Below are 15388 nucleotides of genomic sequence, written 5' to 3' on the forward strand. Positions count from 1 at the left end.
GAGATTGACATTATTCTTTTAAAGGTTAGCCCCCTCTACACTAATCAAAGCACTCTCTACAGTCTTTTCTTGTCTTTCTCTGTTTAATGGTGCCCATTTTAAATTCACCTTTATCTTTGGTAACCTACAGGGTGATGTTGAAGAAGATGAGACAATTCCAGACAGCGAGCAAGACATCAAGCCTCGCTTCCACAAGTCCCGCACTGTCACTCTGCAGCACGAAGGAGGGGAGGGGGAGGAGGGGGAGGACATCGACGAAGACGAGGACGATGATGATGACACGTTGTCTGACTGGAACTTACGTAAGTTACACATGGGCATTTCAGAGCACTTTACAAGGACAAAAAGGGACAGAAAAACACAGAATATACAAGTCAAGTAATAAGTAAAAGTATGAAAATTGATGCTGTAATGTGAAGACATTAAGACAAAAGGAATTTGATGTATTTTCTTGGTTTTTGCTGGTGATTTCTTTACAATTTGATGTTTTTGAATTGTTTTGATTTATGCTACTGAAATTCTCTTGCGTTACAATAATCTAAACATGAGGAATTTAACATCCATGTTTGATGGACTGTGTCTGTAAAGCTTGGAAATGAACAGATTTTTGAAATATTCCCCAGATGATAAAAGCAGAATTGGGCAATCTTGTGAACATGAATTTCAGAATTAAAATCGGAATCAAATAGGATGCCTAGATTTTTGACAGAAGGCCTATTTTTAAAAGAGGGACCCATGGAGGACTTTAAGTGATGATGATGTCTTATGCAATTTTCTTTCAATAGTGCAGAAAGTAATCTCTACAAGTAGTAAGATTACACTTGCATTGCTTGATTGAAATAAATCTCTTTTTTGTGTCATTTTTTTAACGTAATTTTGTGTGTGGTTGTGTTATTATGTGCTGTATCATACCGGTTTCAAAGTTATCTAACGCTGATGGTGGCTTCTCCGTTTCAGGAAAGTGTTCGGCTGCTGCTCTCGATGTTCTTGCCAACGTGTTCCGTGAGGAGCTGCTGCCCCATCTGCTACCACTGCTCAAAGGCCTGCTTTTCCATCCTGACTGGGTCATCAAGGAGTCTGGCATCCTAGTGCTGGGAGCTATCGCTGAGGGTGAGACAGAGCTCAAAATTACTATTAAATATGAACTAAATACAAGTTTTTTTCTCTATTATATGTTTCGACTCTTTGCTGGACTTAACTATGGGGAGACACGTGATGTGTAATCCTTTAAATTTCTAAAAGGTTGACTTTGATTGTTTTACTGCAAGAGAGGAAGAACATAGCTTTTCACATTTTCACAGGGGTGATGAATTAAAACTTTGTGTCATTGCAGGCTGCATGCAGGGTATGGTACCCTACTTGCCAGAGCTCATCCCCCACCTCATCCAATGCTTATGCGACAAGAAGGCCTTGGTCCGCTCCATTGCCTGCTGGACCCTCAGTCGCTACGCCCACTGGGTGGTCAGTCAGCCCCCTGATGCTCACCTCAAACCCCTCATGACTGAGCTGCTCAAGCGCATCCTGGATGGCAACAAAAGAGTGCAGGAGGCTGCATGCAGGTACAGCTCTTAGTTTTCACTGTATGTTCCTCTCCTTCTTTTCTCTTCCATTCTTCCTTTACATCCTCATAACAAGTCTCATCTTTCCCACAGTGCATTTGCCACGCTGGAGGAGGAGGCATGTACAGAGCTGGTGCCTTACCTGAGCTTCATTCTGGACACACTGGTGTTTGCTTTTGGGAAGTACCAGCATAAGAACCTGCTTATTCTCTATGATGCCATAGGAACGCTGGCAGACTCTGTGGGACACCATCTCAACCAGCCTGTGAGCCCAAAAATCTTTCCACAGCCGCATACATTTACGCAGCCCTGTGCTGTGCAAGGTAAAAAAATAAACCTCAGACATAACTATCACACCTGTGTTTTTAGGAGTACATACAGAAGCTGATGCCTCCGCTGATCGCGAAATGGAACGAGCTGAAGGATGAAGACAAAGACCTCTTCCCTCTGCTCGAGTGTCTGTCGTCTGTTGCCACAGCACTGCAGAGCGGCTTCCTCCCCTACTGCGAGCCTGTCTACCAGCGCTGCGTCACCCTGGTCCAGAAGACACTGGCTCAAGCCATGGTGAGCCAATCACACTTTACTTTTACATGGACTTTGCACAGACAATTTGTATTTTTGCCACTTCACATAATTGACACTTGATATGTGTGTGTGTCTCTCAGATGTACAGTCAGCAGCCAGACCAGTATGAAGCACCCGACAAGGACTTCATGATTGTGGCCTTGGATCTTTTGAGCGGCTTGGCTGAGGGACTGGGGGGTCACGTAGACACGCTTGTGGCCCGCAGCAACATCATGACCCTGCTTTTCCAGTGCATGCAGGTGAGGAGAGCCCAGATGTGTCGAATCCATTGTTGTCGTTTTGTTTTTCTGTTGTCATGTGTTTTCTGTATTAGATAATCAATGTAACTGGATTGTGTAACTACCTCTCTGTGTGGACGTTTCCACTAATATTGGTGGAGTCCATCTCTCTGCAGTGGATTCAGATTGTCTACTTTTTGTATTGTATTGTACATAATGGATTCAAGGACGGGCTGCAGGGTGGCGCAGTTAGTAGCACTGTTGCCTCGCAGCAAGAAGGTTGCCGGTTCGCGTCCCGGTGGGGGCACTGGAATCTTTCTGCGTGGAGTTTGCATGTTCTCCCCAGCGTGGGTTCTCTCTGGGTTCTCCGGCTTCCTCCCACACAGTCCAAAAACATGTGAGGTTAATTGGTGATTCTAAATTGTCCGTAGGTGTGAATGTGAGTGGGCTTGGTTGTCTGTCTGTCTGTGGCCCTGTGATAGACTGGCGACCTGTCCAGGGTGTCCCCTGCCTTCGCTCTAAGTCGGCTGGGACAGACTCCAGCCCCCCCGCGACCCTAATGAGGATTAAGCGGTGTATAGATAATGGATGGATGGATGGATTCAAGGACACGATGCATACATTGCTCCAGACTGCAACCAATTCTGAGAATGTGCAAGTTAAAATTTCACATGGTTGCATTAGTGCAAGTGCATGATGATTGTTAGGCGGTTTTGATGCCCTTCTGGTCAACATGGATGCTTACTGCGTTAGTAGTCTTACACAGCAAGAACATCATCATTCCATTATAGGTGTTGAATGAATGTGCTAGCTTGTTTTTTTTTTCCCCCTTTAAACCAATCACCAAATTACTCAAAAGATGCAGCGATAATGTACCCACAAAATAGTGACTGGTGGAGGAATTGTTTTGCGTGGAACATTTGTATGCAGGGAAGCAAACACAGTCATTAAATTGACTAATTTACAGGGAAAAAACAGAGCAGGGCTGTCTACCTGCATGATCCAAATCATCAGCAAAGCTTGAACATTTCAGTGTGGTAAGTTGCTCGGCCAGAGGTTGTTGTTTTTTCCGGCAGTGAAGCGGATTTCAAAAACTGTAACACGTAAATAGCGGACGGGGAAGAGAAAAAAGCTGCTTAAAATGCACAGGCGATGGCAAGTTTATAGATGCAATCTACAACCAGTGAGTCAGACTACTATTTCCCACCTACTATTTCTTCTCTGGCTCAGCCTGTCTGTCCCTGTCTGCACTCCCTCTGGCTGACGTGCAAATCAATGCTTTTAGCTGTTATTGTGTTTTAAAGATAAAGCCATCTGGAGCTGATTATTTTAAAAAACAATATGGGGAGAGAGAGAAGGAGGCTGGTAGAGAGGGAGAGTTAAAGTCAGGTTTCGACTCAGATACAACTGATGATGAGAGCTCAGACTTCTGTGAGAATACAGGTGTAGGCAGGGAGATGGCGACCGAAGCTGTGAAGAAGAAAAAGTAGCACTTTTAGTCACAATAGTCAACTCAGCAGCTGTGGTTGCAGGAAAAGGGGAACGCTACACTGTGCATGTGTACTGTAAGCAATGCTGTCTGTCCATTGCAGGCAGCTCTAAGCTTGTAACCGGATCGACACAGTTTAAGCTGAAAACTTTGGACAGCGACAGTAAATAACACAAAACCTACAGGGGTCAGTGCATCTCTCAAAACACTGAGCACCTCCCCACTTCTTTGCAGCAGTGAGATGGCAGTGATTTGTGGTCAAGTTCAAGAATGGGTCGAGTTTATAGGATTGACATCAGATCACCTCTGGGTCAAGACTGGTGACCAGATGTTTTTGTCACTAATGTTTTGCAAATATCTAGCGCATGGCCACTGCTGATCTTTACGTCAATGCAAAACTCGGGGATGCAAATTAGAGCAACTATTCGTCAGCATGCAAGGTTGACTAAAACAATGCTGCACCAAAACGAAACAAGGAAGGCTGGTGGCACCAGTGCTACGAGTAGAAAAGTTAGTTTGGAGCTCTGCATGTTTGTACTTCAGTGTTATTGTAATTTTATGATTGTTGAAAAGCCTTCCACAGTCGTCAGAGCTGTATTTGTTACTGCTAATGCAAACTGCAAATTTCCTACTACTGTTGCGTTTCATTAAGTGTTTACCTGATGAACAACAGAGTGGCTTTTAGTGGACTCACCACAGCCTATGTGCGATATTTGTGACAGAGATTAGCGCTTGTAGCCGTTTGATCACTAAAAATGTGTCTACAAAACGGCACTGTGTTTCTATTCAGCTCATCTCTGTTACCTTTTTTACACAGTTAACTCTTCTACTAGGTGTATCAGAAAAGTTTCAGGGCTGGTGTCACAAAACATATGTTTCAAATCCAAACTACAAGTTTTCCCCTTCGAAGCAATCCCCCTGGAGTCTAACACACTTCCCCAGCCTTCTCTGTCACGCCGCCATGCACTCCTGGAAGGTTCTTCCAGGATCCTCCGCAGCTCCATCATCACAGCCATCTTGATGTCGTCCACGTCTTCAAAACGGGTCCCCTTGATGACCCCCTTGAAATTGGGAAAGAGGAAAAAATCCCACAGAGCCAGGTGGGGTGAGTAGGGAGGTTGCTCCAGCACGGCGATGTTCTTCTCAGCCAGGAACTGTTGGATGCTCAGGGCATTGTGAGCAGGCACGTTGTCATGGTGAAGCAGCCACGACTTGTCCTGCCACAACTCTCGCCTCTTCTCGCACACTGAACGAAGCAAGCGCCACAGGATCTCTTTGGAGATGTGCTGGTTGATCGTCTGAAGGGGAAAACTCGTAGGTTGAGTTTGAAATATATCTTTTGTGACACCAGTCCTGGAACTTTCCTGACACACCTCACACACTCGTGAAACAAGATTAGTCTGACTGAGATGGTTTATGTGCCAGTGGCTCATCTTAAGTCCTGCTGACAGTGTGTGTTCATGTTTCTCTTGGTCTCTCTGTTTCTTTTGTCCCAGGATACAATGCCTGAAGTCAGGCAGAGTTCGTTTGCTCTGCTGGGCGACTTGACCAAGGCTTGCTTCCCTCATGTAAAACCGTGTATTGGTAATTATCTTCTCATCTTACAGACACACACCCGCAAAAATGTTCTATCATCCTCCTGTTTGTTTAACATTTGTTTGTATGTGTCTTTCAGCTGAATTCATGCCAATCTTGGGAACAAATCTGAACCCAGAGTTCATCTCTGTGTGCAACAATGCAACCTGGGCCATAGGAGAGATCTGTATGCAGATGGGTAAGTAGCAGAAACTTTATCTTCATGCGACGGTGTGAAGTGTTCATGCAGCTGAATGTGTGATGCTGTGTGTCTCATGTCTTTTTTTCTGCTTTGTCAGGAGTGGAGATGCAGCCGTACATCGCTATGGTTCTGAACCAGCTGGTTGAGATTATTAATCGACCCAACACCCCAAAGACCCTGTTGGAGAACACTGGTATGTGAACACACACATTCTTTATATTTTTTTTTTTCAAAGGAAAGTGAACAGATTTCTCAGCTGCATTTAGAGTAAATAGTTAAAATTGCTTTCAAGCAGACATGTAATGGTTCACGTGCTTTCTGTGAGCAGAGACACGTGACACTACACACACATACAATTTTCAGTCCTGATTCCTCTCTGTCCTCTTCCAGCTATCACCATTGGCCGACTGGGCTACGTGTGCCCTCAGGAGGTTGCTCCTATGCTGCCACAGTTTATCCGACCCTGGTGAGAGACTTTTTAATCTCTCTTTCTGTGCTTTTCATTCCTCGTGCTATGACATCTTTGTGGTGTAATTTAATTAGTAGCATCTGCACATACAGACTCAGCAGTTTCCATATTTCGCTCACAATCAGCAGGCTTATGCTCTCTCCCTCTCATGTTCTGTGGTCTTACCACAGCGCTTGGTATTCATTCTCTCTTTTATTTTCCCTCTATTGACTTAACACAAGTGTTTGTTTATCCATACTTGCAAGACATTTTCATTTCTGTTCTGATTCATCACTTTAATACCTGTCTGCTGTAGTCCACCAAAGAAAATGTCTTTCACCTACGCTTCAACTGGTTGTAGATTAGGGTTAGTCTAGATTACTTCAATTGTGCACAATACACCAGATGCACCTCTACATGCCACGATCCATCCATCCATTATCTATACACTGCTTACTAGGGTCGCAGGGGAGCTGGAGTCTATCCCAGCTGACTTAGGGTGAAGGCAGGGGACACCGTGGAAAGGCCTCCAGTCCATCACAGGGCTACACTTAGAGACAATTCTCTCACACCTACAGACAATTTAGAATCGCCAATAAACCTCAACATGTTTTTGGACTGTGTGGGAGGAAGCCGGAGAGAACCCACGCTGAACTCCACGCAGAAAGATCCCAGGCATCTTATCCGGGATGTGAACCAGGGATCTTCTACCTGCGAGGCGACGGTGCTAACCACCGATCCAACTTGCCACCCTACATACTACTAGCCTAAATTAATTATGAATTAACATAAAAGGCTAGTACTTGCATTAGATTTAATAATTTTACTTTGTTGTCTTTTACCTAAATGAGAAATCAGAAGCAATTATTTCTGAAATTAGAACTTTATCAACTCATCACTGCAGAACAAGAACTATAATCAGATAGAGAGCTATTGGTATTGACCAACCAGTGGACCTGGAGACTACAGCCTTACTGGGCTATGACTGGAGGCGTTAGGTTTTCAGGTTGTCAGACCGTCTTTCCAAATGTGCCATTCTCATGAACATGATATATCTCTTTACTGCCCTGTGGGATTTTTTTTCCCTGATTTGTCACAGAGGCCTCAAGGATGAACTTGAGTCAGAGATGTTAGTAGTCACTGTGCCATTAGTCAAGAACTCACATACTCATTATGGGATAAAATCCTTTTGTCTTATATGTTAAAAGGATGAAGTGATGACATTTCCTATCAAAAAGGTTAAAAGTCACTGACATTGTAAAGCCGTGTGATAGGACTTTACTGGCCATTATTCAGCGTTAAATAACAAAGATAGAGATTTTAGTGACTGTACTGATTTGGTGACACTAATCTTGGGTGTCCACCTATTAAATTGCTTGCTACATATATTGTATGTGTGAGAATATGTATGAATCTGAACAGATGCGGATGTAAACTGTGACTTTACTGATTGGTGGAGGTATACAACCACAAGACAGAGTAGTTTCATACTTTCATAATAATTTCCTGAAATGACTGGAATCAGCAAGCAGTGAGGTTGAAATACTGGAATCTGAGAATTTACTCAAGTCTAGATAAAAATGTTATCCTCCTATCCTGTAGCATAGCCGTAGTTTGCAATTTACCAATTACTTTACTTTTAAAGATGATTAGGCACGGTGGGAGACATGAACTCAAAGTTGTCACAGCATCCAATGAAACAGCTATTAATTGGTTAACAATTGCTCGCTGCAGGTGCACATCTCTGCGCAACATCCGAGACAACGAGGAGAAAGACTCTGCCTTCCGCGGGATTTGCATGATGATTGGTGTGAACCCAGGAGGTGTGGTGCAGGTGAGACATTGTACACAACAACCACGGTGCTACTGCTGCCCCAATCTGTGAACTGAACCCACAGATATTTTAGGGCTCCATCTTGAAACCTTGTTCGATATGTCCAACCTGTCTCTCTCTCTCCATGCTTGTTCAGGACTTCATCTTCTTCTGTGATGCAGTGGCCTCCTGGGTGAATCCTAAAGACGATCTGAGAGACATGTTTTACAAGGTGAGGGGTTCGGGTCTTAAAAAGGAGCAAGCTGCTGTGATAGTCCCATCCAAAGACTGATGCTGCTTCACCATGAAATAGCTGTTGCTGCGTGAGTCACTGTGAGGTGTAAAGACCTCGGGCGCAGCAGACTGTGTTCCTCTCAGTTTCCTACTGTGAACGTCAGCAGCTCGGACACAGTGCTCCCCTTCTGCCGAGAAGTGAAGTGAACACACTCCCCCCTCAGGATCTCATCACGTAAAGAACACGAAAATGTTCTGCTTGCAAAATTTAGTGTCAAATTCGCTTTTTGTGATTCTCTGCAGACTGGAGAAACAAAAGCTCAGGATCAGCTCAATAAAAACTCAAATTCATCACTTTAGTCTGCTTCATTATGCTTTCTGAAATACCCAGTGGAAGCGTTAAGACAGACTTGGATCAGAATGACAACACAGAGTCTGTATAATGCTTGTCCTGCACTTCACCACTGATTTTTCCTGTTCTATATCTCTATCATTACACTATTTCCATCTATCCAGACAATATTTTTTGCTTACTTAATGGCATTTTGGTCTTCTGAACCATGGAAAATATCCTAACTCAGATTGCCACAAAACTGCAACACTTGTGGACCATAGCAGCAGTGACATGTTTGTGGGGCAGAGTAACAATTAGCTGTTGGGGCTCCTATTGATGTCCACTACCTCTTGCCCTTTGGATGTGTACTTTACTCCAATCAAGTAGAGTGCAAACCTCTACAAGACAGCTCCATTATACAGACGGATGACAAATAAAGAAAAAAAAACAACAAAGTATCTGTTGGGTCACAACGTGTTACCAGAACATCTTGAAATACATCTTGGTATTGATTCTCCAAGTTTCTGAAATTCAACCTGAGGGATGGAACACCGTTCTTCCATAAAGTCCCTCATTTGATGTTTTGATGATGGTGGTGAAGAGTGCTGCCAACACCTCAGTCCAAAAATCTCTTATAGGTGTTCAGTTTGGTTGAGGTCTGGGGGGATTGTGTATGTCATTGCATATAATGTACATAATTTTACCGAAACCATCCAGAGACCTTTTGTTCCCTGTGCATCGGGACAGAGAGGTTTAATCACAGGATAAACATATTACCTCAAAGAGGACTCAAGCCAAGTCAGCAAAATTCCCCCTACAGCATAACTGAACCACTAAACCTGAAGGGTGTAGGCTTTGCTTTCAATTTGCTACCCCTCTGTATGTACACAAATCCACAATCCAACCAGTATGTAGTGGTTTGGGACTTAGTCCGTAGCTCTATATATGGGTTGTATCATACAAGTTGGGTAAAATGTAGAGTTAAGCTGTATCACATGACATTCCTTATCAACTGTTGGTATGGTGAAAAGCTAGAAAGAAAGACTGGTAGAAGAAGAGCCAGACAACTTTTTGAGGATTTTCTACCCCCTGTAATTCACAGAGTTGAATCATCAGCTGGAAAAACCTTGACTTGACTTTCTGTCAAATGCCCATTTGTTGACAATGTGCCATTTTCTGCCCCTTTCCAAAGATCCTGCATGGTTTTAAGGAGCAAGTTGGGGAGGAGAACTGGCAGCAGTTTTCAGAGCAGTTCCCCCCACTGCTGAAGGAGAGACTGGCAGCCTGTTACGGCGTTTAGATTCTCTACACCCACCCAAGAGGTAATCTGCTCACTGTATTATATGACCATCTTTTTTTTTTTTTTGCTCCTGTTACATTTTTACTCACTGTGGGCTCATTTTTCACAGCAATATAAAGTCCTATATAACAATTTATGCAAACGGCACGACTATGGCTAGAAGTAGAGAGAAGTCATAAGTGTTTTTTGTGCAGTGTAACAAAGTTGGAATGCCAGAATGAAAATCAGCTTTATTAGTGAACACACACAAGGAGTTTGACTTTTCTTTTCCTTAATAGTAGTTACACAAAATACAACACTCATGTATTTAAACAAGGGCAGCAGGTTGCAGAAGGAACATTTGTGTTTAACTACTATGTAACACTATAGACATGAGCCAAAAATGGCATAGCTATTGCCATGAAACATAAAAAAAGGAAAAACAAAGCTGAATTTCTTTGATTATTGCAGAATTCCATATATATTGAAAAAACTATTTTTATACCGCATATATTTAATATTGTTTTATTATTTATTATAATGTATTATGTTATCAGAGTTCGTTGTTTTTATTTACAATTTTGATTTGTTTCCATGTTCATCTCTTGTCTGCTTTGCATAAACACTGCCTGCAGTTCAGCCCAGTTCAGTGAAAAGTGCAGCTGAGTCAGTAGTGACTTTTTATGTTGTGCTGAGGATTGCAGAATTTTTTTTTTTGTTTGTTTTTTTTTGTTTTTTACAAAAGTGGTTAATGCAATTTTTTAAATGAGACATGAAAATTAAAGCAATATTGACGAACTATCCTCTTTTTAACTTAGATCTGGTTGTTTTTCCTGCTGAAAATAAAAATCAAACTCAATCACTTCCTGTTTTTATGTTTCTCTTGCTGTGATAAATGGTGGAATTTTGTCCAGCATCATTCTAACTCCTTCGTGTTGTCCACTCTCCCTTGTTTCTTCCGTCCATCCAGGTGAGCCAGCAGGAGGAGGGTGAATGGGAAACTCATCCATCTGTGTATTGCACTGCCCTGATCTGGGGGGAGGGAGAGGGACGCTATTGGCCGCTCCCCCTGATGGACGGCCCCCACGCCCTATGTGTTTGTCCATAGAGGGAGGGTGGGCGGGTGGGAGGGAGGGACAGGGGGACACCTCTAGATTAACTAGGCAGGGACCCGACACAGAAAAACTAACTGGTAGGGACAGATAGCGAGGGACAGAGCGAAGGACGACGGAGGAGAGACGAAGGAAGTTGTGGAAGAGACGAGCGCAGAGAACGTTCAGGGAAAGAGAGGGAGGGAAACCAATAACAAGGCAGGGAAAAGAGCTACAGACAGGTCTGCTACTTGGCTGGGACGACAGGGACAGTTGAGATTTATATGGGATTCTTAAACTCAAGAGTAACCGATAGGTTTGACCGACAGACAGACCAAGACTCACACACATAAACTTGCACATGCTGTACATGCAGTACATGGAACAGACTGTGGGTGGCACTATTATTTAGACTTTTTGAGACCTACTACATGTAGTTAGGGACAGGCAGACAGGTGTCGAAACTCTGTTCATTTTTCTGGGTGATATGTTTCTTTTTTTCCGGGGAATAGGATTCAATCTGAATTACTTCATCTGTAGTCACTGAATTCTACTTAACTGTAAGATAATCTCGCTATCCTCATCTATGTTTCCTACCTTCATTTTTGACCAGAGTGCTGCTTCACAGAGCTATCCATCTATCAGACATATTCCTGTCACATTTTCTACCTGATCAAAGCAGAGAACGAGTGAGAAAGAGGGAGGGGAAGAAAAAAAATAAGAAAAGAAAAGAAAAAAAGTGTCTTTCCTCGCGGCTTCACAGATACCATTCCTCTAGGAAGGGAGGATTAGGGCTAACACATTTGTTTTCTCACCACCGGGGGGAGGAACTCGTACAAAGAAAAATCACATCCTTTAGTTGTCTCTTGACGGTTTTTGTGTGCGTGAGTGTGCGCGCGAGTGTGCATGTGCAGTTTGCAAATCCTTACTTCGGCATTCTGTGTTAACGGTGTGTGAATTATGTATTGTTTTTGATATGGTACCGAGCTAAAACTTGACTCCCACCGCAATGTCCTTGGCACCTGTTAACTGTGACCAAGTGTTTGTGTGTATGTGCGCGAGTGTGTGTGTGTGTGTGTATGTGTCTGTCTACATTCGTACTGATTTCCATTTGATGCCATATCGATATCTTAAGTAAAACAGTGATTGGCAATGTCATTGTGATCTTTATAATGTTTTGAAACTGGTCCATATTATTATTATTTTTAATTTTTCTTTTTTTTTTGCTGCTACTGATGATTTTTGTTTCTATAGTGGACTTAAATTCGCACACTTAACACAAAAAATTGAATTAATGCTATTTTCAGTGACTGTTAAGTTGTTTTTTTGCACTTTTTATTTTATTTTACCTTTTATTTTCTTTTTTGTACGGACTTTTTTTTTTTTTAACCTCACCCATATGATATGTCTTGACCCTAATGTCAGTGTTTGTCATACTGTGTTGCACTGTGAAATTAAGTGTCTATGACTGGCAAAAATATCCCAATACTAAATGGCAAATAAAAACAACTTTGTGAAACTGCGACTAATCCGCACTTTTACAATGACTAACCTTGCCATATTACTGAGGTGTGTGTGTGTGTATGTGTGTGTGAGATCCTGCATGAGTAGGCGAGCATGAGGTTTGTTTTTGGCCTATGAGCATGTTTTGGGTAGTTAGATAGTGTTCATATGACATGTGCACTGTAGGGGAGGGGTGTGGGGAGGGAGAATAACTTTTTCATTTAATGGGTTGTAGCCTGCCCCAGCCTACTTTGTGTGCATGCTCTGTGTCTGTGTTTTCACTCTGTGTGCGAATGCGTGTGTGCAGCAGTGTACGTTTGATGTATATTTCAGAACATGGATGGATTGTAACACAACAGGTCCCAGGGCACAGATGTCCCACAGAGGAGCAAGACACCCAGACTGAAAGCCACCTAGCCGAGATTGGTGGTGGTTTTGTGTATATTGAAGATCTTTTGCGTCTCACTGTGGTCGTTTTGCGTCACATTTAGGTTGTTTTGCATCTCTTTTTAGCGGTTCTGTGTCTCTTTGAGGTCATTTTGTGTAACTTCTGGGATTTTTATGGCTCATCATGATAGTTTTGCATCTCTTTGCAGTCATTCTGTTTCTTTGAGATCGTTTTGTGTCACATTTGCACTCCTTTTAAGCCATTCTATCTCCTCAAGGTCTTTTTTTGGGGGTCATTTTGTGTCTCATTCTGGTCATTTTGTATCTCATTTAGATTATTTTAGCATCTATTTTTAGCCCCTCTGTGTCTCTTTGTGGTCATTTTGCGTCTTTTTCTAGGTATTTTCTCAAATTTTGGTAATTCTGAATCACATTTTAGTCGTTTTGTGGCTCATGATTGTTTTTGCATCTCCCAGTAGCCATTCTGTGTCTTTGAGGTCATTTTGCGGCACATATTCATTTCTTCAAATCTGTTATAACCATTCTGTCTTTGAGGGCATTTTGTGTGACATTTAGGATATTTTGTCTTATTTTGGTCATTTTATGTCTCATTTTGCATCTATTTTTAGCCATTCTGTGTCTCCTCTTTGTCATTTTGCATCACCTTATGGCTGTTTTTTTGTCCCGTTGTGGTCATTTTGTGTTATATTTTGGTACTTTTTGGTTAATGAGTGTTTTGCATCTCTTTGTGACCAGTCTGTCTGTGGTCATTTTGCATCTTCTTGGAGCCATTCCATCTTATTGAGGTCATCTTGTATCAAATTTGGGTTATTTTGTCACTCACAGATTTTTTTTTTTTTTACATTTATTAATATCAATTGGTGTCTTTTTGCATCTCTTTATAGTTGTTGTTTGTCCAGCTTTGATCATTTTAGTTGTTTTGTGTCTCTTTTTAGTCTTCTTTTTGTCTTATTTGATTGTTTTTTTGTCCATTTTGATCTATTTGTGTCACATTTTGATCATTTTTTATCCGGCCAGTCTGCGTCTCTTTGGAACATTTTGATCATTTTGCATCCCTTAGTAGTGCTTATATTTTGCGGTCGTTTTACATGTCTTTAAGGTTGTTTTGTTTCTAATTTTGCTCATTTCACATCCTTCATTTATGGTCATAAAGTGTCTCATGTTGTTGCTACTCTTTCTGGGATATGTGTTATAATTCTGGGATGAGAGCGGGAGCCCAGTGACTCCTTGTGCCTCTGGATCTGTGCCCGTTTGCCCTGTTGACTAATCTGTCCATGTTTCAGAGTAATATGATTGCCCTTTACGCACCAACACACCACCTCAATTCACAACAAGTATAGAGCACAGTACACTTAAATAAAATAAGAGCTAGGACACTGCCAAAGAGCAATAGCCACTGAAATTCAAAAGCAGACAATAAGTAGAGACAAGCTGCTATTTCAATATTCAATATGTGCATCATGCTGATGTAGAAGTACACGCACAGCAGGGCTTTTATGATTAATCATGGTTACGATTTTGCCAGCAAAATTGATTCCAGGGATCTATATTTTTACATTGATAACCTGCCAGTGTTTTGCAGCATGTAGAGATTTGGAAACGGACAGATGTTGGCACTTGATTTGACCTCGACTGTGACCATTTAGATAATCAAACCAATCATTAGTCAGACACGAGACAATCCGAGCCCCAGTCTAGTTCTAGTTCCACAGTCTCTCCATTCAGAGCTTGTACAAGAAGATGTTCTTGGTTGCTTGTTTTTTAAAATTTACTTTAATGATGTTTTTTTCTCAGTTTCATGAACAGTTTTTGTATGAAGGTCAGTGTACATTTTCTTTGGATGATACTGTAGTAGTCTGCATCAGTCATAATTATAAGGAAAAGAGACAAGTGACAGCTTTTTGAAGAAGAAAAGTAGTGATTTTTTCCCTTTAAGTTCTGTTTATACAATAAAAGAGCATGATATTATTGCAATTTGGCAGAAAGACTTTGGTACCTTTTTTGTTTTTCTGTGGATTACTTTTGCCAGTCGTGTTCCCTTGTTTTTGAAGGTGGGAATGGAAATAAAATGCTTTTGAGTCTATGATATGATTTATAGTTTATGTGTGTAAAAATCTCTTCAAATCCAGCTGGATTGTGGATTCTTGAAATAAATCATGTCCTGCATGCTGAAGGATGGTTGTTATAGTTACCAGTCCAGTGTCTTTTGTCAGAATGTGAAGGGTTGGGGTGCAATGTAGCTTTAAGAAATGACGAGACATCAGAGTTAAACCTAAGTTAAGTGATATTTGTGGTAAGTTAGATTACGCATGTTATATTTTAAAATACTGCATGATGTTTACTGTGTTTTTTTCCCTTTCAAACCTAACCTGCTAGCTCCGTGCAGGTTATCTGTCAGCCATGAGATATGCCAACTCAATCCGTAATTTCATCAGATCACCTTGACAGGAACTCAGGACGCAGGGAGAAGAGTTCATCACTGTCCCACAGACAGAACGCAGAGGGCTGCCTTCCACCTGCCTCTGCAAATACAAGTATCACCACTCGCTTTTGTACAGTTTTCACAATAGTCTTCATGCAAAGAGTCAAACAGACCTGATGAATTCTCACCTTAACCACAAAATGAACCGAAGCTCACTCCTCAGAATAA

General features: G+C 41.9%; 1 protein-coding gene across 1 annotated transcript in view; it reads left to right on the forward strand.

Annotated features, from left to right (window-relative positions):
• tnpo2b (transportin 2b) overlaps positions 1-14925 on the forward strand; it is an 18959-nt gene extending 4034 nt beyond the window's left edge. Inside the window, 15 exon segments of the mRNA XM_008280309.1 lie at positions 1-24; positions 131-302; positions 958-1110; positions 1334-1559; positions 1653-1824; positions 1929-2123; positions 2225-2383; positions 5348-5435; positions 5527-5625; positions 5726-5821; positions 6019-6094; positions 7811-7910; positions 8047-8121; positions 9650-9779; positions 10707-14925. The exon segment at positions 1-24 is cut by the window's left edge and continues 9 nt beyond it. Coding sequence (XP_008278531.1) covers positions 1-24; positions 131-302; positions 958-1110; positions 1334-1559; positions 1653-1824; positions 1929-2123; positions 2225-2383; positions 5348-5435; positions 5527-5625; positions 5726-5821; positions 6019-6094; positions 7811-7910; positions 8047-8121; positions 9650-9757 — 1743 coding nt within the window. The 3' untranslated portion in view covers positions 9758-9779; positions 10707-14925.
• Positions 14926-15388: the final 463 nt, after the last annotated feature.

The sequence above is a fragment of the Stegastes partitus genome, unplaced genomic scaffold (genome assembly GCF_000690725.1).
Source record: "Stegastes partitus isolate 25-593 unplaced genomic scaffold, Stegastes_partitus-1.0.2 Scaffold189, whole genome shotgun sequence".
NCBI classification, from domain to species: Eukaryota; Metazoa; Chordata; class Actinopteri; family Pomacentridae; genus Stegastes; species Stegastes partitus.